This window comes from Heterodontus francisci, chromosome 4 (assembly GCF_036365525.1).
Source record: "Heterodontus francisci isolate sHetFra1 chromosome 4, sHetFra1.hap1, whole genome shotgun sequence".
Taxonomy (NCBI): Eukaryota; Metazoa; Chordata; class Chondrichthyes; order Heterodontiformes; family Heterodontidae; genus Heterodontus; species Heterodontus francisci.
In genome coordinates this window covers 192083716-192110185 of record NC_090374.1, presented here as the reverse complement: position 1 = coordinate 192110185, position 26470 = coordinate 192083716, and the positions used below count along the sequence as shown (strand labels likewise).

The following is a 26470-nucleotide window of genomic DNA, read 5'->3' as shown; positions in this document are numbered from 1 at the left end:
AGGCAGAGCGAGGGAGGCGGAGGCAGAGCGAGGGAGGCGGAGGCAGAGCGAGGGAGGCGGAGGCAGAGCGAGGGAGGCGGAGGCAGAGCGAGGGAGGCGGAGGCAGAGCGAGGGAGGCGGAGGCAGAGCGAGGGAGGCGGAGGCAGAGCGAGGGAGGCGGAGAGGGAGGCGGAAGCACAGCGAGGGAGGCAGAGGCGGAGGGAAACAGAGAGAGGCGAAGGCAGAGGCAGAAGCAGAACAAGGGAGGTAGAGGCCGCGGCAGAGGGACGGGGCGAGGCCGCGGCAGAGGGACGGGGCGAGGCCGCGGCAGAGGGACGGGGCGAGGCCGCGGCAGAGGGACGGGGCGAGGCCGCGGCAGAGGGACGGGTCGAGGCCGAGGCAGAGGGACGGGGCGAGGCCGAGGCAGAGGGACGGGGCGAGGCCGAGGCAGAGGGACGGGGCGAGGCCGAGGCAGAGGGACGGAGAGAGCGAGGCAGAGGGACGGAGAGAGCGAGGCAGAGGGACGGAGAGAGCGAGGCAGAGGGACGGAGCGAGCGAGGCAGAGGGACGGAGCGAGCGAGGCAGAGGGACGGAGCGAGCGAGGCAGAGGGACGGAGCGAGCGAGGCAGAGGGACGGAGAGAGCGAGGCAGAGGGACGGAGAGAGCGAGGCAGAGGGACGGAGAGAGCGAGGCAGAGGGACGGAGAGAGCGAGGCAGAGGGACGGAGAGAGCGAGGCAGAGGGACGGAGAGAGCGAGGCAGAGGGACGGAGAGAGCGAGGCAGAGGGACGGAGAGAGCGAGGCAGAGGGACGGAGAGAGCGAGGCAGAGGGACGGAGAGAGCGAGGCAGAGGGACGGAGAGAGCGAGGCAGAGGGACGGAGAGAACGAGGCAGAGGGACGGAGAGAGCGAGGCAGAGGGACGGAGAGAGCGAGGCAGAGGGACGGAGAGAGCGAGGCAGAGGGACGGAGAGGGACATTACCTGAAAAGGTTACTGATATTTTTCCTTAAAGACAAAAAAAATGACGTTTTAAAACTTTCCAACTAAGCAGCACAGGCTCATTACATACACATATCTGTTTTAGCCTTTGCGTTTGAGAATTTAATTGCATCATCAGCGTTATTTGATTTTAAATATTACGATTACAGCTGTGATATTTTGAGTAAGAGTTCAAGTCATCAACTACCGTACTAAAACACATTTAATACATAAAACTGGTACTGGATCAACAGCTAAGGAATGTGGAGCCTGAGTGACCTCATGCTCCTGGGTGGGATGAGCCAGATTCTCCTGCACAATGCCAGACCCGATTCCTCCCGCAACACTAGTCGACACGCTCCCTTTACAATAGTGCTACATCCCTGCCTCCTGGCAGATAATTTAAACCAATATTTTGCATCGGTCTTCACGGTGGAGGACACTATAAACATCCCACAGTTATCAGATAAGCAAGGAGCTAATGGGAGGAAAGATCTTGTAACAGTCTCTATCAGGAGGGACAAAGTATTTGACAAACTAATGGGACTAAAGGCAGACAAGTCGCCAGGACCTGATGGCCTACATCCAAGGGTTTTAAAGGAAGTGGCTGCAGAGATAGCGAAGGCATTGGTCATAATATACCAGAGCTCACTGGATTCCAGGAGGGTCCCAGCAGATTGGAAAACCGCTAATGTGACGCCCCTGTTCAAGAAGGGAGGGAGGCAAAAAGCAGGAAACTATAGGCCAGTCAGCCTAACATCGGTCGTTGGAAAAATGGTAGAGTCCATTATTAAAGGGAGAAATAGCAGGACAGTTAGAAAAGCTTAACACAATCAAACAGAGTCAACATGGCTTTGTGAAAGGGAAATCATGCTTGACAAATTTGCTAGAGTTTTTTGAGGATATAACAAGCACAGTTGATAAAGGGGAACCGGTAGATGTAGTGTATTTGGATTTCCAGAAGGCTTTCGATAAAGTGCCACATAAAAGATTATTGCACAAGATTGACAATACAAAAATAGGTGGGAGGGCATTTTGTGATGAGGACATAAGGAATCTGTAAGGGGATATAGATAGGTTGAGTGAGTGGGCAAAAACTTGGCAGATGGAGTTTAATGTAGGAAAGTGTGAGGTCATGCACTTCGGTAAGAAGAATCAAAAGGCAGACTATTACTTAAATGGAAAGAGACTCCAAACAAAGTGCAGCACAGAGGGATCTGGGTGTTCTTGTACATGAAACACAAAATGTTAGCATGCAGGTGCAGCAAGTAATTAAAAAGGCAAATGGAATTTTGACCTTTATTGCTAGGGGGTTGAAGTTTAAAAATAGGGAAGTCTCTTTACAACTGTACAGGGTGTTGGTCAGGCCGCACCTGGAGAACTGTGTACAGTTTTGGTCCCCGTATTTAAGAAAGGATATACTGGCATTGAAGGCAGATCAAAAGAGATACACTAGGCTGATTCCTGGGGTGAAGGGGTTGACTTATCAAGAACGGCTAAACAGGTGAGGCCTTTGTTCATTAGAGTTTAGAAGAATGAGGGGTGATCTTATTGAAACATACAAGGTTCTGAAGGGGCTTGACAGGGTAATTGTTGAGAAGAAGGGTGGCACAGTGGCGCAGTGGTTAGCACCGCCGCCTCACAGCTCCAGCGACCCGGGTTCAATTCTGGGCGCTGCCTGTGTGGAGTTTGCAAGTTCTCCCTGTGTCTGCGTGGGTTTCCTCCGGGTGCTCCGGTTTCCTCCCACAAGCCAAAAGACTTGCAGGTTGGTAGGTAAATTGGCCATTATAAATTGCCCCTAGTATAGATAGGTGGTAGGGAAATATAGGGACAGGTGGGGATGTGGTAGGAATATGGGATTAGTGTAGGATTAGTATAAATGGGTGGTTGATGGTCGGCACAGACTCGGTGGGCCGAAGGGCCTGTTTCAGTGCTGTATCTCTAAACTAAACTAAAAAGATGTTTTCACTAGTGGGGGAATCTCGAACTAGGGGACATAGTTACAGAATAAGGGGACACTCATTTAAAACTGAGATGCAAAGGAATTTCTTCTCTCAGAGGGTAGTGAATGTCTGGAATTCTCTACCCCAGAGACTTGTGGAGGCTCGATCACTGAACGCATTTAAAGAGGAGGTAGATAGATTTTTGAAATATCGGGGAGTTGAGGGCTATGAGGAGCTGGCACGAAAGAGGTGGTGAGGTCCAGGACAGATCAGCCATGATCTTATTGAATGGCGGGCCAGGCTTGAAGGGCCAAATGGCCTACTCCTGCTCCTATTTCTTATGTTCTCTAATATTCACAAACCCAGTTCAACTCCCTCAAAAGCTGCCACACTCCTTCAATCTTGACAGACCATAGTCCTACCTCCCGAGTACTACTGGATCCCGGAACCCCAAATCCATGTTTGTAAGAATCTTCCGTCCTGGCGCCCCACACCATAATCCCAGTTCTCCCAGTGCTTCCAAATCCAAGCAATTTATCCCGAGTTCCCCAGATCCAGCAACAACCCATCCCCATATTTCAACGCTCCTTCTAAGTTCTCTTTGCTGTGCACAGCCTGGTTGTTGTACTGCACAATCCCTTTAAGATTGCTGCTACGGGCACACATGCGCGCATCTTAGAGGGAGCATTGGTTGTGCACGGCCTGTTAGTTCCCTGCGTTGTAAGTTCCAGATTGCTGCAAGGCCGTGCACCTGCATAGCTTAGAACATTTCTTCTAAGTCCAGTACACTCAGATTTCTCAAAGATAATAGCACCCTTCCCAGCACATGCACACCTTACTACCCTCCCAGTGTTCCAGAAATGTAACAAGAAAGTCATCCCATTAAATAACACTGATCTACAAAAAAAAGGAGAGATCATAACCAAAATTGTTCTATATCCAGGAATGTGTGTTTGTCACAATGTGGAGTTACATTGTCTATCGACAAAACAGGATAATTTACTTAATTTAAAAGCTTCATTCAATTGAGAGTGAGCCCAGAGTATGGTAGGGTCATGTGAATCTGGAGGAACAGGGGAAAGGTTGCTGTAACCACTGGGAGAGATGGCTCAATGTGTGCGAACATGAGGAAGTAAATCCTGGGTTTGGGAGCACTGGGACGGAAGTTTCTGAGGCCTAGCAGCAGGTGACTGGAGTTTCAGGACCCATCAGCATTTATGAACTATCACTCTAGAAATATTCAGCTGCCCAATTTCAGAAGAAAAGCAGTGAATCTATTTTCCTTTTAAAAGCTTCACTCAATTCCAATTACTGAATTAAAGCAGTGATTTCAGAAATGAAAAATGGTGCATGAAATATCATTTTGGGAACTAGGAAAATTTGGATGACGTTTGCATTTTAACATCAGCACTTACTTTCTTAATTTAAATTTTATATTTTCTTCAAAATTGCAAAATAGGCTCCATTTAAATTATGACTGTGGCATCAGTACAAGAAATTGCCAATGGTAAAAAGTGGACTTCAGATTTTCACCAGACCTTCTTAGCATCAGAATAGTTTAAATTCAGATCTAAATCCAGATCTTTCTTTCTCCACCTGCTTTAATGCTTTTCCCTGAAAGGTGTATGTATGTTTCAGCATTCACCCTAACCACATGCATAACACTGCACTTATCTAAGTCACAAGCCCAATTCTCCAGTGCCTCAAGATCCTACTGAAGCAGTCAAGCATAGTCTATAATGCTGGTACTCCTACAAGTCTTAGTATCATCTGAAAACCTGCAGATCATGTCCCCAACACCTACATCTAGATCATTAATAAAAATGGCAAAGAGCAATGATCCTAACATTGATCCTACTTTAAGACAGAACCTTAGTTTTATGCATGCATTGAATTAACTACAATCTCTGGGCATATCACGCGAAAACAGGGAATATAAACACTCAGCTTAAGGACTGCAGTGAAGAGTGAGAAAATAATGAGAGCGCGATGCAACACAAACAGTGGGAATTTCTAGGCAGTTCTCCCAATCAAATACTGAAATTCCCAGCAAGTCTGTGGGAAACTGCTGTGAGGTCAGCACTGGAGTAAGAAGTAGATTTGTGGCAAAAGACATTGGTCGAGAGTTTGCTGTATTAATAATGCTGAGGTTATCAGCACTCACTGTTACTATGGGGTAAATTGGCGAGCAACATCTGGCACCTGCACATCTGCAATTAAATGTGGAAGTCCATAAGTTGCTGTGAGTGATACCCAGTTCATCCACAGGGTGTAGCATTGCAGCCCTCACCAATAGACTCGGCATTGAAATAATTGCAGCAGTGTTAAGTTGCTTACTTGCCCACTAGCTCTGCACTAACAATGGCAGAAAAAGTTATGGTTGGTGCATTCTGGAGTTAAGAGTTTTTCAAGGCGTGATAAGTGATCATTACCACTGAACAACCTCTCTGGACGTAAAGTATTATTTTTACTAATATGGAGATTCATTCCCTCAGAAGAAATTTAGTGCTGGAGACAAAAAAATGTAAATGTTTCTTTTTTTTTTAAACTGTTCTTGCCTGTCTCTTATCTTCTCTCCCCACCCCCACCTTAATTCCAATCTGTATTTCCCAATCTTTACTTTGCTTACGGTACATCATTTAAATCTCGTGCTTTGTACTTCCTGGTTTGGACTCTGCATGGCTCAATGAGTACTCTTTAATCTGTTCGGTTGAAGAACCTCACTATTGCTTTCCCTATTCACAGATGCCACAGGTCCCCTGTACAGGATGCTGTGCCAGAATATAGGCCCAATGATAGGAGGTTTTTGCTCTAAAGCCAGTAATATCTCTGTAGGCAGCAAGGTGAATGGCAAGCACCATTCCTTCACTGCTGACTGCAAAATCCAGGCCTAAATACTATTCACTACTGAAGAGAGAGAATCAGCCATCTACAGTCTAAGAAATTACTCCAGTTACTATACAGAATTGTTCTGTTCTGAATGGACCTTGACTTGTTAAAGTTATTGTAAATAAATTTAGTATTTCAATGTGGAGCCTACAGTTAACTCGAGAAGTGAAGAGTGCCTGTTTAAACTAGAACTAAAATCTGAGACACCTATGAAATTAAAGATGTTGCAACTTTTGGATTATAGGCAATCTACTTACGTTGACAGCAGGGCATTCACTTGAAGTGCGACTCAGTGTCTAAACTCTTTCGTAGATATACACCACAGTAATGAACTATAACAGCAGTATTTACTTATGAGCTTTTAGGAAGTCTTAAACTGCATGCAACATTAAAATGTTTTTCATGCACAAAATATATTCTGCAAAACTTCTGAATATGTGTTTACAATGTGGACAAGAGAAATTATTATTACGCAGCTCAAATCCAGGCATGGTATCTAAAATACTAACCTTCATCACTAATCAATTCTTGTTTGACCAAAGTTGACGGGGATCTTGCAGGTGGTTTGCACAAGGGATGCCGTCGACTCTTGGCGGATTTCTTTTTCCCTACGTTTCTGATGAACTGTTCTGGAAACTGAAAAGAGAAAAATACTTTCATCTTTTTCATAACATAAAAACTGCTACCTAGTTTAAAGCAAACTTTCCATGAAATAAAATTGTGTATTTAAGACTTGCTATAATGTACCTTGTCAGAATCAAACTTATGCATAATTTATTCTTCTACACATTACTGCAACACTAAGATACTCTCAAACTTACAGTAAGACAAAGTAAACCCCTGCCTAATTCCAACTGTTCTAAACTCAACAAGCCAGCTGCACTTTGAATTGCTTCCACAAAATTGCAATGAAAGAAACTAAAATTATGTTTCTCTTGATATTTATCCAGTGGGTAGTTGAGCCATACAGATCTCAGTTAGAGGAGTCGGGGGATCATAGGAAGCTACAAGTGGTCTCAAGATAAAGGAAGGGGGGAAAAAAATCAGGGTTCTACACTTCCAGCAACTCCATATATGTGGATGTCGGGTGGGTAGTGAATTGGGCTCGGTTCTAGTGGCTCCCCTCTTCCAGACCGCATTTTATAGTCCAATATATTCAAGTTCAATATCCTGCAGGCTCTTGACAGGTAAGGCTTACACGTGAATAACTGCCACTTGATGAGGCTGCAAAGGGCAACAAATACTTGTGGGAACAATACCCTAGCAAGGAGTCAATGCCTCCATAAAAGGACAGGTGAAAATTGCCAGCGAAAATTTGAGAAAAAACAAAAATAATAATTTAAAAAAGCCAAGGGACAATAAAGCAATACAAGAGCAAAGTCCTGGATTCTGGAAATCTGAAATAAAAACAGAAAATTCTGGATATACCCAGTAGATCTGTCAGCACTTGCGGAGAGAAAAAGAGAGTTAATATTTCAGGTTGATGACCCTTCCGATGTTCTGACAAAGAGTCATTGACCTGAAATGCTATTTCTCTCTCCACAGATGTTGCCAGATCTACTGACAGTAAAGAAATGTTGGACTAAACTGGCAATGACTGGAGAAGGAAAATCCTGACATTATAATAGGCACTTGTCCATAGCTACTACATTAAAAGTATTAATTCACTGCAAATCTTGGCTAAATTATTCCAGAATCTTAATGGGACTTGACACTGCTTGACAATCCTCCCAAATCCAGCACAGGTCCATCTATGAGCCTCCATTTCTCCTGCATAACTGAATACTGGAGGGTGTGAGATCATTCCACTTGCACCTTAGATAGGAACTCAAAAGGAGACTTGACAGGAAAAAAAACTCTTAATTTTTTGTTTCATGAAGTATCTAACATTTTGTCATTGGGACAGATCACAATGAAAATGAATGTTTTATCCTAAACTTAAAAAGCAAAGGAAAATCTATCCTACTGTAATTGAAAACACTCTTCTGCCTTGGAAAATAATAATAGTGGCCTTGGGAACTACTGCAGTTTAACAGGCACCCTGAAGATAAACAATTTTGCAACACCCAAGCTCACATTACTGTGAATATCAATAACTATGAGCAAACAAACAAAGTTGTAACAGTGACCTTCTGTTTTATTAATGAATTATTAAATGATGAGTAATATTGGGAAGCCAATATCTTCTTGTTTCTAGAGATCAGTGAAAGGTGTGGCTTGAAATTAGGATTTTGGATAAAAATCCACTCAAACTACTTGTGTGCATGATCTTCACGAACTTCAGACAGGAAGAATGGTGTTATTTTGTAGCATCTCTTCAAATAGCAACAATCAACTAAATTGGTAACAGATGGCTGTCTGAATGCCATGCTGATCCAAACCCTTGGTGTTGACTATTTTTCATCTTCCACATTACAACAGTGAATATAATTCAACAAGTATTAATTTGCTATAAAGCACTTTCGTATATTGAATATTTTTAAGGCGGAGGTAGATAGATTCTTGTTAGGCAAGGAACTCGAGGGTTATCAGGGGTAGATGGGAGGAGTGCGGAATTCTAAACACAAACAGATCAGCCGTGATCTTATTAAATGGCGGAGAAGGCTCGAGGGGCCGAATGGCCTACTTCTGCTCCTAATTCGTATGTTCGTACTTTGGGATGTCCTGAGATTGTGAATGGCGCTATATAAATGCAACAGAGAAGGAAAGAATGAGTGCGAGTGAGTGTGTTTGTGTCTCTTTCCTCTCTTTTCCCCTTGTTCTGTGCCTTTTTAAATGTTGTTCATTTATGATATCTTCCAAATTTTGATGAAGGGTCCCCACCTGAAAATCCAATGTGTCCATCCTCTCTGTAAATGCTGATTAACATGCTGAGTGTTTATAGCAGTTTTTCTTTTTGTTCCACACAAAAGTAGTTACTTTTTAAAAATTCCAAATAGCTCAGTACATGTATGTGATTAAGTACCAAATCTTGGATTGACTTTCTCTGGCAGAATTGGGAGCAACTACTTCTAGGCCGTTAGTCATTATTTTATAATTAAAACGCAAGATTGGTCAGAGATTACTTGCCTTCAGTTACAGTAAATAACTAATAAATCAGAATTGAATCTATTGGTCCATAAAGACCACTTAACTGGCAGTTGTAATAACAAAAATGAGGTAAGAAACTAGATAAATCTTCAGCCAATTGAACCAAATCCTTCCGTAAGACAATTTACCTCGCTTCATACTACTGAATTTTTATTTAAGCTGCTGAGAAAGGTGAATTACCAAGGTAAACTTCTGTGAAATTTCTCTTACCTTCAAAATATCAGTGATTCAACATTACAGGCCAGTCTTGTTAACTCAAAGTTGCCTAATTCAGATTACTGGATAATTCAAATGTGAAGTGTACTTAATAGGGCTACTGTGCTATTTTAAGAGACTTGGTTATTTCAAATGACTGGATAATTCAATTCTTTCCAAAGAATTATCAAGAGTAGGCTGTATGATTCAACTCTAATCATTTGTATTCTACAAACAGCACTTCTATATTACCAGAGCACAGGCAACATTAAATGTTTACTTCTGTACTTAATCTTCAACCCTGTTCTTAGCCAGATATTTATCCACATCTATTTAAAAGCAGTAATCTAACACAATATTAAATGCTTTTGATAAGATTCCATTCCACACATCTACAGTGCATGAATTCTTCTGATCTATAGCTTCATTAATGTACTCACATCTTCCAGCACTGCAATCATGTTCAATTTAAATATCCTTAAGACATCTCCTATACCTGTTACCTATCTGGATCATAAACCACTCTCCCCAACCTCAACTTCCCAATCTTTTTTTCTCCAATGAAAATAAGTGCAATGCTTTCTTCAAAATAGAGCTTTAAGGATGTTTTTGCTATAGAGGGTGTGCAGTGAAGGTTTACCAGACTGATTCCTGGGATGGCGGGACTGACATATGAGGAGAGATTGAGTCGGTTCGGATTATATTCGCTGGAGTTCAGAAGAGTGAGGGGTATCTCATAGAAACCTATAAAATTCTAACAGGACTTGACAGGGTAGATGCAGGAAGGATGTTCCTGATAGTGGGGGAGTCCAGAACCAGGGGTCATAGTGTAAGGATACGGGGTAAACCTTTCAGGACTGAGATGAGGAGAAATTTCTTCACCCAGAGAGTGGTGAGTCTGTGGAATTCGCTACCACAGAAAGCAGTTGAGGCCAAAATATTAAATGTTTTCAAGAAGGAGTTAGATATAGCTGTTGGGTCTAAAGGGATCAAAGGGTATGGGGCGAAAGCCAGAACAGGCTGAGTTGGATGATCAGCCGTGATCATAATAAATGGCAGAGCAGACTTGAAGGGCCAAATGGCCTACTCCTGCTCCTATTTTCTATGTTTCTATGTAAGACCCAGAATACATCACCCGTATCTGTACCTTCTCTAATCCATAATTTTCTTTTCAAATAGGGTATTTAAAATTGCAGACAAATGTTAAATATGGCTTTGTCAATGAGTTAGCCAGTCAACATATTATCATAAATGTTTCAAGCAGAGGAAGGCTGGGTGAGAAAGCAGGTTAACACATTTTCCATTCCCCTCAAATTATATTTGCTAACTGTAAGGATCTCACATCAAATGACTTTCGACAGTCTCAACCAACTTGACAAAGAAAACTTGCCAGAAAATGACAATCTCATCAGAGACACCACATGGTTCTCGCAGCAGAAACAGGAAAATGCACAACTTCATTGAAGTATAGTCCCCACATCTACATTATTTTATAGGTAAGGGTTTTCATCAGTTGGAATTGAAATACACTATTGCAATAGAATATAGAGAGCTTTACTGAGCCATGCTAGGCATTGGACTGCTCCATAAAAGAAATGCCAAAATCACAGAATCATACAGCACAAAGACATTTCTGCCCATTATGCCTCTGAAAGAGCTATCAAATTAATCACACTCTACAGCTCTTTCCCCACAGCTGAATGAGTGCATAAAAAACTTTTCCCTTCAAATATTCACCCAATTCTCTTTTGAATGTCACTATTCAATTTGCTTCCACCACTCTTTCAGGCAGTGCATTCCCAAACACAACAACTCACTGAGTTCTTTTGCCAATCACCTTATATCTGTGTTCAATGGTTACTGACCCTTCTGGCACCTGAAACAGTTTCTTCTTATTTATTTTTTCAAAATCTATCAAATGACCTCTTAACCTTCTCTGCTCTAAGGAGAACAACCCCGGCTGCTCCAGTCTCCCCACATAACTGAAGTCTCTCATCCTTGGTACCGCTCTCATAAATTTCTTCTGCACCCTCTCAGAGGCCTAGATATCCTTCCTAAAATGTGGTGCCCAGAATTGAACATAATATTCCAGCTGAGGCTTTACCAGTTTTTTTTATAAAGGTTTCGCAAAACGTACTTACTTTTGTACTCTATACATTAGTCAAGAGGATTCTCATGAAGAGCATCCAAGACCAGGCCATTAAGTACCATATAAACTGTTTGTTTGCAGTCAAAGGAGGCTCTACCAAGTTTTGTTTCTCACAGGTAAAAGGAATCCTTCAAATGGTGTTGCTGTTATTGCTCAGCACAAACAAAACACTGAAGTTTAAATTCTGTGGGCGACAAAGAAGCAGCTGAGCAGTTTCACTGAGCAATAATTACCCCTGAAGCACTTCTCACTGCAGATGTTTAAAATAATTCAGCAATGATTAAAAAAAAAAGTATTTTTCAAATACTGGTCAGGGGCCTAAATTTATAAACTGATTTTCTGTATTTCTTTTTTACACATTTTGAAGATTAGCAGCAATGCTGTACAACACAGACCTATAGATTAACAATGCCAACTGTGGCACTGAGATCTGCAGTTTGTAATGCGCATGAATTCAGGTAACAAAGAAAGGTGAGTGGTATTGAGTTGCTAAAATCAATGGTCTGCTTCACCCCGGTGTTTACTTATCTCGCCAGATTTACGCAGGATCCAGGACCACTGCACTCATTCAGGTGTGATTGAAGTTAAATTCTTCATAGCAACAATTATGTAGATTTGCTGGGAAAACTGGCACCTGAAGAATTCAATGGTTCGGCAGTTCAGTTTTTTTCCAATTACGTTCAACAACTCTTACCCACATCATACTGCAAAATTTGAACAGTACCTGTTAAATGAAGCAATAGTTATGTACACAGGGGGAAAGAAAGTGTTATACATTCATTTACTGCAGGCATTTCTTGGACATATTTTGAAAAGTATTATTACACTTGGTATTTCTCCAGGCTCTAAGCCATTTTCGCCACTCTCAGCTTCACTGGTTTCCTCCTCCGTGGAGACACTGCTAGTTTCGCGTCGTTTCCAGCAGTTCTGTTGAGTTTCTGTAGCAATATCATCAAATGATTTCTGACATAATTTGGCCTTCTTGTGGAGCACATCCTCCTCTTTAGATTTCTGTAGATCCTTAGCTGTGTTGCTCTCCACTTCAATTTTAAGGTCGACATTTGTATTTTCTGAATCTTCTGCAGAGTTGTTAACTGCACCAAATTTGTCCATCGATGTTAATGATAAACAATCATCCAGTTTCCTCTTTCCATTAGCTTTATTTCTGCACTTGGTGCTGTCAAGATTGGAACCAGATTCTGTGGGGGGAAAAAAAATGCTTTGACTTTTAGTTGCTACATGAAGCAGAGTCAGATGTTAACTGTAAGCATAAATACTGTGCATGCTATGTAGTTATTGTAAAGGGTTTTTTTGTGCTGTTTCAAATAATTGTTAATGTAAATCAGCATTGAAGCACATCATTTGGTAAAATGTCAGTGAACTAACTGAAGTCAGTATAATGTTTAAAAAAAGACACAAAGGGATCCCTAATCATATTATTTGACATCAATGCTAAAAAAAATCAGCTCTGAATATCAGATTGTATTACAGGCATTTGTAGAGCACTCAGACAACAGATTTAAAACAACAGCGCCTTCTAGTGTTGTAGTCTCAAACTCCTAGCAAGTACCACGTTGAAACAAATTGAAGAAATACAGGCCCAAAGGGAGTGGTGTCGGAATTTGCAAATTATATCAATATAGGAGGCATAGTTAATTCTTTACAAAATGAATGGCAACGGCAAAAGGATATTGATATGATGGAGGAAGGACTAAAAAGTGACGGATGGAATTCAATGTCAATCAGTTTGAGGCGACACGTTTTGGATAAAAAAAAAGCTTGATGAGGAAATACAGCCACAAAGTCTGACTTGAAAAATCATTAGAACAACAAAGATTATTGGGCAATAAAAGATGATAAGAAATAGGAGCAGGAGTAGGCCAAATGGCCCTTCGAGCTGCTCGAACATTCAGTTAAGATCAGGGCTGAATTTCTACATCAACTCCATTTTCCCACTCGATTCCTTAATTTTCTTGGTACCCAAAAATCTATCAAATCTCAGTCTTAAATATACACATCAACTGAGCATCCACAGTTCTCTGCAGCAGAGAATTCCAAAGATTCATAACCCTTTAAGTAAAGAAATTGCCACTCATCTCAGTCCTAAATGACTGACCCCTTATCCTGACACTATGACTCAAGACTCTCTAGTCAGGGGACCAACTTCTCAGCACCTATCCTGCCAAGTCCTCTAAGAATCATATACTTTTTAATAAGACCATGTCCAATTCTTCTAAACCTCAGAGAATATAGGCCCATTCTACTCCATCGCATCTCACAGGACAGCCCTCTCATCCCAGGAATCAATAGAGTGAACCTTTATTGCATGCCCTCTGATGCAAGTATATCGTTCCTTAAGTTAGGAGTCCAAAACTGTACACAGTACTCCAAGTGTGATCTCACCAAGGCCCTTTATAAGCAAGACTTCCTTACTCTTAAACCCCTAGAAATAAATGCCAGATTGCTCACTGTAGCTCTATGTTAACTCAGTGTGATTCATGTAAAAGGATACCCAAATTGTTCTGAACACCAACATTTACTTGTCTCTCACCTTTTAATAAATATTGTGCTTTTCCATCCTTACTAGCCAAGTGGATAATTTCATACTTCCCCACATTATACTCCAGTTGCCACCTTCTTACCCAATCACTTAACCGGCCTATACCCCTTTGTAGCCTCTTTGCGTCCTCATAGTTTAATTTCCCACCTAGCTCTGTATTGTCAGCAAACTAGGATGCATTGTACTCAGTTCCTTCATCTAAGTCATTGATATGAACTGTAAATAGCTGAGGCCCAAGCACTGAATCCTGCAGCATTCCACTGGTTCCACCCTGCCATCCTGAAAATGACCATTTTATTCCTACTCTCTATTTTCTGTCCATAAACCAGGGCGAGATCTGTGGCGAGCTTCTAAGATGGGAGTCCGCACACATGGGATTCACTCCGTGGAGCTGCCGCAATATTATATGCGGTGGTTCATTGACATGGCCAACGCGGACTGCCCCCATTCCTCCCCCGATCACGTGAAGGGGGCAGGCGCTCCATCCCCTGCAACAGAGTCCGGCACCACTGTACAGGTATTGGCGCTATTTTTAAAGGGCTTCAAGCTCTTCTATTGAATGTGAATTTTTAAAGTTACAGGCAGTATAAATTTAATTTTTTAATTTTTATTTTAGAGATGTAGCACTGAAACAGGCCCTTCGGCCCACCATGCCGACCATCAACCATCCAGTTATACTAATCCTACATTAATCCCATATTCCTACCACATCCCCACCTTCCCTCAATGCCCCTACCACCTACCTACACTAGGGGCAATTTACAATGGCCAATTTACCTATCAACCTGCAGGTCTTTGGCTGTGGGAGGAAACCAGAGCACCCGGTGAAAACCCACGCAGTCACAGGGAGAACTTGCAAACTCCGCACAGGCAGTACCCAGAATTGAACCCGGGTCGCTGAAGCTGTGAAGCTGCGGTGCTAACCACTGTGCCGCCCCTGTAAAGCATTTAATAAAACTTTCAAGCCCGTCTCCCCAACCACCCCCCCCACCCCGCCCACCATGGCTGAACAATTTATTACTTGCCCTCTCTCCCCCCGCCCCCCCCCCCCAAATAAAAACTTACTTCGCGCTCCTGACCTTTCCCCTCCAAAAGTTTATAAACTATGAACTTTACCCCTTCCCACCATCCCCAATACTAATTGAAAACATTTAGCGCCGCTCCCCCCACCCCAAAAATTTACCTGCTCTCCCATCCCATCCCATCCAGTGTTCTGCCTCTGATCTCGGAACGGAGATCCTAAGTCGCGGGAGCTCCAGTAGCCTACCTGAATTTCATAGCAGGACAGCCGATGGGAGCAGGTGTCATTAATTCACATTCATTTAAACATTTAGATCCTGCTCCAGTTGCCGAGCACAGGGGAGCTGGCACGAGGCCTCGCCGCAGACAATAATAGGGTGGAGCCATCCTGGCTTCGAAGCCCACGGTGGGCCTCTCCCGGAGGCATTTTCCGGGCTTCCCCCACCGCGACCTCCGGCCTCAGGGGGGCTGGCAAAATTCAGCCCCCAATCTTCAATACATGTTAATAGAATACCCTCAATCACATGAGCCCTAATCATGCGCAACAACTACCTTAGCGAATGCCTTCTGAAAATCCAAATATATTATAACTACTGGTTCCCGTTTATCGACGCTGCTCATTACACCCTCAAAAAATGCTTATAGATTTGTCAAACACAAATTCACTTTCATAAAATCGAGTTGGACTATGCCTATTCATAGTGATTTTCCAAATGCCCTGTTATTATGCCCTTATTAAAAGATTCTAGCATTTTCCCTACTACTGATATCAAGCTAACTGGCCTTAGTTTCCTGCTTTCTCTCTCTTTTTTTCTTGAACAATGGGGTTACATTTGCTACTTTCCAGAATTCCCTAGATTCTAGAATGGTCCCTCGGGATTGGACCTGTTTAAAGCCTAAGGAGGTAGGCCGTCAGGTCCAGAGGGTTTGTTGGTTTTTCGTCCTATTAAGTTCTCCAGTACTTTTTCTTTACTAATATTACTTCCTTTACATTTCTCACTCTTCTGGATCCTTGGTTCGCAGAATTTCCAGTATGTTCTTTCTGCCTTCTTTTGTGAAGAAAGACAGAAAATATTTGTTTAACGTCTCTGCCAATTCTTTATTGCCCATTATAGGTTCTTCTGCCTCTAATGGACCCACATTCACTTCTGCCAATCTCTGCCGTATTACATACATAAAAGCTCTTACATTCCAGTTTTTATATTTCTTGCTAGTTTACACTCATTCTATTTTCTCTTGCGATCAATTTCTTGGTCATCCTCTGTTGATTTTAAAACACTCCCAATCTTCAGACTTTTTGGCAACATTGTAAACCTCATTTTGAATCTAATACTAAACTTAACTTTTCCAGAAGGCCATGATTATATCATTTTTCCAGTGCTTTACTCTTCAAAGGACTGTATATTCATTTAGAATTATGAATTACATCTTTAAATGTTTGTAACGATCGAGGCAGGATGAGTGCACTGTCCTTCTCTAGTTCCACTTCTCCACAAGTCACAACAGATGTTTACCCAGTTACCGAGACAGTCAATCATAGACTCTACTCTTCATCCCAGAATAAAATACACCAACTAGGTTTCTTTAATAAACAAAACTTATTATAAAACAAGACTTATCCAGTAATGAAACAAAGCCATTAACACAAAGAGGAAATATGAAAGTTTCCTTTTTAAATACCCAACACGCACACTCACACAGACACTGGTTAAAAGAAGAAAAAAGAAATTTTCTCTGCAGAGGTTTTTTTTTACACAAAAAGAGAGACAAAATAAAATACTTTGGCCAAATACTTGTTAATTCTTGAAGAAAAAGGACGAGATATATTGTGTCCTCAAATGGCATACAGTCTGGCGTCTGGGTAAATGTAGACGAGTCACTTGGATCTTTTCTGGAATAGTTCTTTTCAGGTGGCATCAAGAATTAATCTGGCAGGCCTTCCAGGAGCGTCTCAGGAGAAATGCGGCATCAGGGGTTATAGCTCTCACACATTGGGTTCGCAGGGTTTTTCAAAGAGATGGAGAAAGAGAAGCTGGATGTTTTTCAAGCAGGCTACAAAACCAACTGCTTTCAACAACAGTCCACACCCCAAGTGAACCAAAACAATATCCCAAAAGCGAAACCGCCTGACCACCATAAATCTTGGCATGTCACTTCTCTGTAAACATTTTCCCCAAAGTTTCTGTTGTTTACTGAGTTTAAGCATGTGACATCCAGTAAAGGTTTGTTTTCAAACAAGACCTCACAGTGACTCTTGTAAAAAAAAAAAAGACACATCCATGGAATCTTTTCAGTTTTCCAAAATAAACCAATGTTCATAATTCTAAAATACGAGTCCTCAAAAAATATTAAAGAGGCACTTTCATAACAGTTTGCCATTGCTTATTTACCATCATCTATCTTTTAATCTAATTTCCCAATTTGTCTCAGCCAGCTTGCTTCCCATACCTCCGTAATTCACTTTGTTTAAATTTAAGGCCCTAGTTTCAGACTTAATCACATCACTCTAAAACTTAATGAGATTCCATCATGTCATGACCACTCTTCCCCAGAGGATCCTTTACTATAAGATTACTAATTAACCCTGTCTCATTGCACAAAACTAGATCTAAAATAGCTAGTTGCTTCCTTGACGTATTATTCTAGAAAACTGTCTCAAATACATCCTAAGAACTCGTCCTCCAAGTTACATTTTTCAGTTTGGTTTGGCCAGTCAATATGAAGAAAAAAGAATCCCACGATTATTGCATTACCCTTGTTACATGATCCTCTGATTTCCTGATTTATATCTGTCCAACACTATGATTATTGATAGAGGGCTTATAAACTACTCCCAACAGTGTTTTCTGCCCTTTGTTATTTCTTAGCTCCAGTTTTACCAATTCTACATCCTGATTTTCTATCCTTTCTTATTGCTGCCTTTATCTCATCCTTTATCAGAGCCATCCCACCTCCTTTCCCATTTTGTTTATTCTTTTCTAAAAGTCAAAAATACCCTGAAATTGTTCCCGACTTTAATCACCCTGTAACCATGTCTCAGCAATGGCAAATGGACCAAACCCATTTTTCTCTACTTGTGCCATTAATCAATCTATCATGCTAAGAATCTTCGTGCATTTAGATATAGCACCTTGAATTTTTTTGCCAATTTTCCTTAATGTGGTCTTGGTTGCTGATGCCCAATTACTGTTGTTAATCTCTCTTCCTGACACAATGTGCTTGATTTTACGCAAATCACCACTCTGCTCTACAGCCTTGATTTTTCTCGAGGTTTATAGATTTACTTTTACCTGAATGAACCTTCCCATCCCATTATTAGTTTAAAGCCCTAACGACCACCCGAGTTATTTGATTCACCAGGACAGTGGTCCCAGCCCAGTTTAAGTGGAGTGTGTCACAACAGAACAGCTCCCTCTTTCCCCTGTACTGGTGCAGGTGCCCCGTGCATCCCACACTGCTTCAGCCACACATTTAAACCTCTAATCTGTTTGTCCCTATGCCAATATGTGCATGGCTTAGGTCGTAATCCAAAGATCATTACCTTTGGTATGATAGAAATGTTTCAAATTATGAAAAGTTAGGACAAGGTAGATAGAAGTGGACTGTTCCAGTAGTTGAGAGGTCAAGAATAAGGTCCCACAGATACATAATTTGGAACAGAGAGCAAGAGAAATGTCTTTACAGTTTTCAGAATGTGGAATTCACTTCCGTGGTTAGTGGTTGAAGCACAAAACACGTTAGCATTTGAAGTTAGATTGGACAGATTGATGAAAGAAGTTGAAAAGAAATTGAACCAGGGTAGGTAAATTTTATTGAACTATTTTCTTGTGTGGAGGGCAAACACACCACAGACTTGTTGGCCTGAGTCGTCTGTTTGTATGTTGTAACTTCTTTGTCTCGTATGAGAATATATCACATTTTTCCTTAAACAATGACTGATATTACAGCACTGTTCATCATATATCCTCATTATGTATAATATATACAGCACAGACACAAACCCTTCGGCACACCAGGTCCACACTGGTGTTTATGCTCCACACGAGCCATATAATTCATACGTAAAAACAATTAACTTTATACAAACCTAATTCATGTTTTGCAGTGATGATATAGTACATGGGTGTTAGATAGCATGCAAAAAATAGATTTTGTGTCGAGGTAAATCTAATAATGCAATCTGTGCCATAGCCCAATGGAAATATATCGTAAAAACCATAATCAATTAGGTAACTGTTAAATGGATTAGTTATCAATGGTTGAATTATTACCTTAGGTTCTTTTCCTCTAGATGGCAGGTGAAATATTACCTGATGTTGGTTATTTTATCAATTTTTATAGCCAATGGCATTAATGGAATATGCATTATTCATTATTCTGAACTTGGGTTTTATTTGTATATATATTTGCATTTAGTAACAACTTATTTAACAATCTCTGTAGCAAATATACACAGTTAGGCGAAGAATGCTTGCAATGTGGCATACACATGTCAAGGAAGTAATCAGGGGGGAAAAAAATCACCAGTTAAGCAGCATACATCCACAGTTCTCAATCAGTAATATATTCACCAACTGTACAGCTGGGTGGTCTGCTTACTAGGGCTTAGTAAGCCCATTAATATTTAATAAATATATGTAAACAGATGGCTGAGCCAATTGCGGTCTTTGCACAATTTGGCCTTTCATCAATTTTGAGGCATGCCCCAAACAACAAAGGACTGCCTACCATTGATGCATCCCTAGCCATCCATTACACTGCTGCCCATACATAATTCGGCATTTGGAGCCTGTCTGAAGCAGACAATCTGTACATTTACCACCTGTTTCAAAACTGGCAATGATGGATTACAGAAAACATTTCCTTCCTTTCATTAGATTAATTTAAAATTTTGAGATTGCGATAAGGATATAATAAACAGCTCAGCATTTTTAATATTGAAACAGGGGACAGGCAGTCAACGTTTTAAGCCAGTAAAGAGAAAAATATAAAAGGAAAGATCTAAGAGCGAGGAAGGGTTATCAAAAGGAAAGGTTATCATGCAAGAAGCGTAACACATAATGAAGAACAGCAAAACATTGTATATCAAAGTTATGTAAATAATGTGTAACAATGGTAAATTCACAACAGGCAAAGAATAATGCGAATAACAATTCACAGGAATAGAAATGTACCAAAACAAATCATAAATTCCAAAGCAAATTTAAGCAAAGTACAATGACATTTTATACAGAAAGTAGGTGGTCTGTAACAACATTTACACTCTCTGTTTCAGATTGGTCATTACAACTATTAGAAAAAGAGTTCACATGGTACCACTGGCAGTATTAAAATCATAAAGAATGTGGGATTATAATATGGATTGCTGGCCAGATCTCAATTTTAGTGATTTCCTTTAACACAATTAAAATTCAACAAGCTACTATAAAAAAAAGGTAATAGTAGTAGGGGATTTCAATTTCCTCAATATCAACTGGGATAGTCTTAGTGCAAAAGGCTTAAGGGGGGCAGAATTCTTAAAATGCATACAGGAGAGCTTTTTGAGCCAGTACGTAGAAAGTCGAACAAGAGAAGGGACAGTACAGAGCCTAATCCTAGGGAATGAAGCCGGACGAGTGGTAGAAGTGTCAGTGGGAGAGCATTTTGGGGATCGTGACCATAACTCTGTAAGATTTAAGGTAGTTATGGAAAAGGACAAAGATGGACCAGAAATAAAGGTACTGAATTGGGGGAAGGCTGATTTCAATGTGATAAAACAGGAACTGGCCAAAGTGGACTGGGAGCAGTTACTTGTAGGAAAGTCTACATCAGACCAGTGGGAGTCATTCAAAGAGGAAATAGTGAGAATTCAGAGCTGACATGTACCCATTAAGGTGAAGGGTAGGACAAACAAGTCCAGGGAACCCTGGATGTCAAGGGATATAGAGGATTGGATCAGGAAAAAAAAAGAGGCTTATGACAGATGCAGAGTGCTGAAAACAGCAGAGGCACTAGAGGAGTATAGAAAGTGGAGGGGGGTTAATTAAAAAAGTAATTAGGAGAGCGAAGGGACATGAAAAAACACTGGCGGGCAAGATAAAGGAAAATCCTGAGGCGTTTTATAAGTATATTCAGGAAAAGAGTAGGGCCCATTAGGGACCAGCGTGGCAATCTGTGTGTGGAGCCGGAGGACGTAGTTGAGGTTTTAAATGATTACTTTTCATCTATGTTCACTATGGAGAAGGACGATGTAAGTGTAGAGATCAGGGAGGGGAATTGTGATATACTTGAACATATTAGCATTGAAAGGGAGGAAACATTAGCTGTTTTGGCGGGCTTAAAAGTGGATAAACCCCCAGGCCTAGATGAGATGTATCCCAAGCTGTTATGTGAGGCAAGGGAGGAGATTGCAGGGGCTCTGACAGACATTTTCAAATCCTCTCTGGCCACAGGAGAGGTACCAAAGGACTGGAGGACAGCGAATGTGGTACCATTATTCAAGAAGGGTAGCAGGGTTAAACCAGGTAATTACAGGGCGGTGAGTCTAATATCAGTCGTAGGGAAACTACTGTAAAAAGATTCTGAACGATAGGATTAATCTGCACTTGGAGAGGCAGGGATTAATCAGGCACAGTCAGCATGGCTTTGTCAGGGGGAGATCATCTCTAACAAACTTGATTGAATTTTTCGAGGAGGTGATTAGATGTGTAGATGAGGGTAAAGCAGTTGATGTAGTATACATGGATTTCAGTAAGGCTTTTGATAAGGTCCCGCATGGGAGATTGGTTAAGAAGGTATCAGTCCACGAGATCCAGGGCAATTTGGCAAATTGGATCCAAAATTGGCTTAATGGCAGGAGGCAGAGGGTGATGGTCGAGGGGTATTTTTGCGAGTGGAAGCCTGTGACCAGTGGTGTACCACAGGGATCAGTGCTGGGACCCTTGCTGTTTGTAGTGTACATTAATGATTTAGGCGTGAATATAGGAGGTATGATAAGTAACTTCGCGATGACACGAAAATTGGTGGCGTCGTAAATAGTGAGGAGGAAAGCCTTAGATTACTGGACGATGTAGATGGACTGGTAAGATGGGCGCAGCAGTGGCAAATGGAATTTAATCCTGAGAAGTATGAGGTGATGCATTTTGGGAGGACTAACAAAGCAAGAGAATATACAATAGATGGTAGGACCCTAGGAAGTACAGAGGGTCAGAGGGACCTTGGTGTCCATAGATCACTGAAGGCAGCAGCACAGGTAGATAAGGTGGTATGGGAAACTTGCCTTTATTAGCTGAGGCACAGAATATAAGAGCAGGGAGGTTATGATGGAGCTGTATAAAACGCTAGTTAGGCCACAGCTGAAGTACTGTGTACAGTTCTGGGCACCACACTATAGGAAGGATGCGATTGTCCTGGAGAGGGTGCAGACGAGATTTACCAGGATGTTGCCTGGGCTGGAGCATTTCAGCTATGAAGAGAGACCGAAAAGACTAGGGTTCTTTTCCTTAGAGCAGAGAAGGCTGAGGGGGGACATGATTGAGTTTTACAAAATTATGAGGGGCATTGATAGGGCAGATAAGAAGAAACTTTTTCCCTTAGCGGAGGTGTCGATAACCAGGGGGCATAGATTTAAGGTAAGGGGCAGGAGGTTTAGAGGGGATTTGAGGAAATATTTTTTCACTCAGTGTGGTTGGAATCTGGAACACACTGCCTGAAGAGGTGGTAGAGGCAGGAACCCTCACAACATTTAAGTAGTATTTAGATGAGCACTTGAAACGCCATAGCATACAAGGCTACAGGCCAAGTGCTGGAAAATGGGATTAGAATAGTTAGGTGCTTGATGGCTGGCACAGACACGATGGGCCGGAGGGTCTGTTTCTGTGCTGTATAACTCTATGACTATTATATATTCCTTCTATTTTCACACAATCAATCTTTCAGCAGAACTTCATTCATTTTACCAAAGGTTGACGTTGATCTCTCAAAGCAACCTCATCACCCTTTTAGCTTGTTAATAGTAGCAGACCATGTGAAGTTTGCACATAACTCAGTAATTTAGCCTACGTTTCAAAGACAGCATGCTAATTTAAAAATGTGCATATAATTTTAGTAATTAAATGCACCATAAAGTATTTTAACAGTGATATGAAATACTTTTAAAAAAAATTTCCTACTCGTTTTCTGAAAACAACAAATTCATACTTTGCTAGTAATGAATGAGAAAATATGCATCCACCCCACAACTTTACCTCTGGCATCCCCATGGATCTATCCTTGACTCCCCCCTCCTCTTATACATGCTGATGGCATCATACAAAGACATGGCGGCAGGTTCCACTGAAGACCCAGCTCCAACTCTCAATCTTCTCTCTTGATCCTCCCACTGCCTCTGTATGATTAGCTAGCTTGTCAGTCAATGTACAATTTCCCCCCAGTTAATGCTGGAAAGATGGAAGGTCTCCTCTTTGGCCTCACCATATAATCAATATCGTCATACCAGGTTCCATCCCTTTCCTTGGCCACTGTCTCAAGTTTGAGCTGACCGCTTGCAACTTCAGCATTCTATTTGACCTCGAGCCGAGTTGCTGATGCCATATCCTCTCCATCATAAAGATAACTACTTCTACCACAGTCTTCATAACATCACCCATCTCTGCCCATTTACTGCCAAAACTCTCATCTATGTGTTTGTTATCCAGACTCCAATATTCCAATGCTGTCCTGGCTGGCCGCCCATCCTCTATAAAATTCAGCGTGTATAAACTCTGCCGTTTGTATCCTAACCCGCACCAAGTCCCACTTACCCCATTACTTCTGTGTTCATTGACCGACATTGGCCCTCCAAAACCTCTTAGGTAAAATTCTTATCCTCATGTGAAAATCCTTTCGTGGACATGCCGCTCCTTATCAATGATTCCTCCTCCAGTCCTCAACCCTCTGGGACGTCTACGTTTCTCCAACTCTGACCTCAGCACTCCCTTCGGCCCATCACTACAATATCTGCCTTCTGCCATCTGGACACTAACCTCTGGAATTCACTCCATAAACCACTCTGATTCTTCACCTTTCTTGTTCCTTTAAAATCCTCCTTAAAACTACCACTTTGATTCAACTTTCAGTCACCCACTTTAGTGTCTCCTTCTTTGACTCAGCGTAAAATTTTGTCTGATTACTCTTCTTTGAAGCACCCTGGAACATTTTCCTATCTTTAAGATACTATACAAAAGCTAACTGTTGCTGTTGTTGAATACATCCACACCAACCCACTGTAGTGCAGTTTTGGAGCTTTACTTCAGCTTGCACTGATACAGAACTATTGTTTTAGCATATTATAATTATCCTCTTTGCTGAATGACACTGGAGCACTGAAAAAGTAACGAACCCAAAGTCTGATTAATCATGAATTGGAATTGAAGGAAATTCTGCAAGTCCCAAAGGATCATAATTCCCAGTTTTCCAGCTTTCAAAGCCTGCACTTCCTCTTTTCCCGAATACTTTACAGTCTTCCAGCCTTAGCACCAAGTTTAACAACTTTAGTTCTTAATCAACACTCCAATTTTCTCTTAAGATAGCAGATGCTGGTAGTGAAGGTTGGCAAGGTACAGGCTGGCACTTGTGGTAGGGATTCCCTACCAGTATATGGCCGATGGGGTGGTCTACACCCCTGGGGCTTACCTGAAATTCCTTCACGATACTTCCAAACTATGGGAATCTTCCAAACATTGCCAATGCATATGTGCATACAAGGTGTTTGCCAGATTTTACATGCCTCCCTCCTCCTCTGCTAGCCTGTTGTAAGCATTTACAGCTCCCCTGGACCCATCTTTTGTTTCTATGCTTGTCCCATTATCAGCTGATTTTCCCTCGCATCATCCTCACTTTTGTCATTTGATCATTCCTGCCCTCTACCATCTCACAAACCTCTTTGTTTTATTCTTATCGATCAGCCTGAAATATTAACTCTGTTTCTCGCTCCACAGATGCTGCCTGACCTGCTGAGAGTTTCCAGCATTTTCTCTTGCTATTTCAGATACCAGCATCCATAATATTTTGTTTAAATATATATTTTTAGTTACTCTGTATATTTTAATTCATTGCCTGTATCATGCACAGAAGGAGCCGTGATGAAATAAACAATGAAATGGAAGCATTATGAATGAAAAAGTTAACCGTTAAACAAACATGTACATGGACATTTGTCCTGGTCAAAATGGAGCAACGGTCACGTGACCCCTCCTGTACTCGAAATCAACAAACCTGTTTGAAAAGATGGAACTGTTAAACTCGTCAGAAATAGCTCTGGGGAGAACCCCTTTGAAATTGAAAAGAGCACTATTGCACATTAATGACTCTTATCGACATTAATGAAATAACAAAGGATTCTGGAGACAGACTGACTCACAGCCCAAACCAAAATGAATGGGTGTGAAGTAGCACCGTGTTACCAGAATGGTCCCCATTCAGACCTCAATCAATAGCCATGGTTACCAGATCCTGGCCCATTGTGGTCACACCAGGGAAGAGGGCCATGTATCTCCTTACTGAAACCCTAATGTGATGGATTTTTACCTTAAAAGGGTAGCCCTTTGGAAAGAGAGGGAAGATAAAGCAGTCCAGCTAGAGGCTGTGCAAGAGATCCAGCCAAGCAAGAAGAACCCTGCTGAACAATAACTAAACAACCACTACAGCAGAGACATCATAAAGTGATTTTAAGACTTTCCATCAGTGAAGGTAACAACGTTCACACCTCCATCTTTGTGCTGAGTTAGAACCACTAGAACTCTACAAAACCTCAACAAGTTTAAGACCACAAACACCCAGACCTGCATCTTTAAAATTCTGTCCTCCTGAGAAGATTCAACAGGTTTACTGTAAACCATGAACACTTAGCTCACTTTGAACTTTAAACTCAACCTTTTCTCACATAGAAACATAGAAAATAGGAGTAGGCCATTTGGCCCTTCGGGCCTGTTCCGCCATTCAAAAAAAGATCATGGCTGATCGTCTAATTCAGTATGCGTTCCTGCTTTCTTCCCATATCCTTGATTCCTTTGGCATTAATATATCTATCTCCTTCTTGAATATATTTAATGACTTGACCTCCACTGCCTTTTGCGGTACAGAATTCCACAGGTTCACCATCCTCTGAGTGAAGAAATTTCTCATCTCGGTTCTAAATGGCATACCCCGTATCCTGAGACTGTGACCCCTGGTTCTGGACTCCCCTGCCATCGGGAACACCCTCCCTGCATCTAGCTTGTCTAGTCCTGTTAGAATTTTATAGGTTTCTATGAGATTCCTCTCATTCTTCTAAACACTCTATCTATTCTTGTGTATGTGTGTGTGAGCGAATGTGTGTGTGGGTGACGTTGCAACCAGTTCGGGAATTGTGGAAAAATAGTTAATTCTTTTAACCAACAAGAAAACCTGTCATTTGTCTGTTTATTTGACCCGAAAGACACTCAGAGGCTAACGTGACATTTTAACAAAGCACGACTGCAGGCAGTTGGGAGATGAACAGTGGGAGCCCCACACGCCCCATTCCACCTTTCTGTAACACCTGGTTATTTTATTACAAATCACTAACCAATACTGCTTCCCAGACATTTCATAACTTCTTAAATTGTTCTCCACTTTTTAATCCTTCACCCCTCTACCATTGAATGATGACTCATGAAGGGATATAGCTCCA

General features: G+C 41.6%; 1 protein-coding gene across 2 annotated transcripts in view; it reads right to left on the bottom strand.

Moving 5' to 3' along the window:
* The window catches only part of LOC137369466 (lysine-specific demethylase 4C-like), a 537539-nt gene that overhangs the window by 253166 nt on the left and 257903 nt on the right, over positions 1 to 26470 (bottom strand). For both annotated transcript variants that reach the window (XM_068030713.1, XM_068030714.1), the window contains exons 11-12: positions 12048 to 12421; positions 6298 to 6424 (exon numbers count right to left, since the gene is read on the bottom strand). In XM_068030713.1, coding sequence (XP_067886814.1) covers positions 6298 to 6424; positions 12048 to 12421 — 501 coding nt within the window. The remainder of the gene's footprint in view (positions 1 to 6297; positions 6425 to 12047; positions 12422 to 26470) is intronic.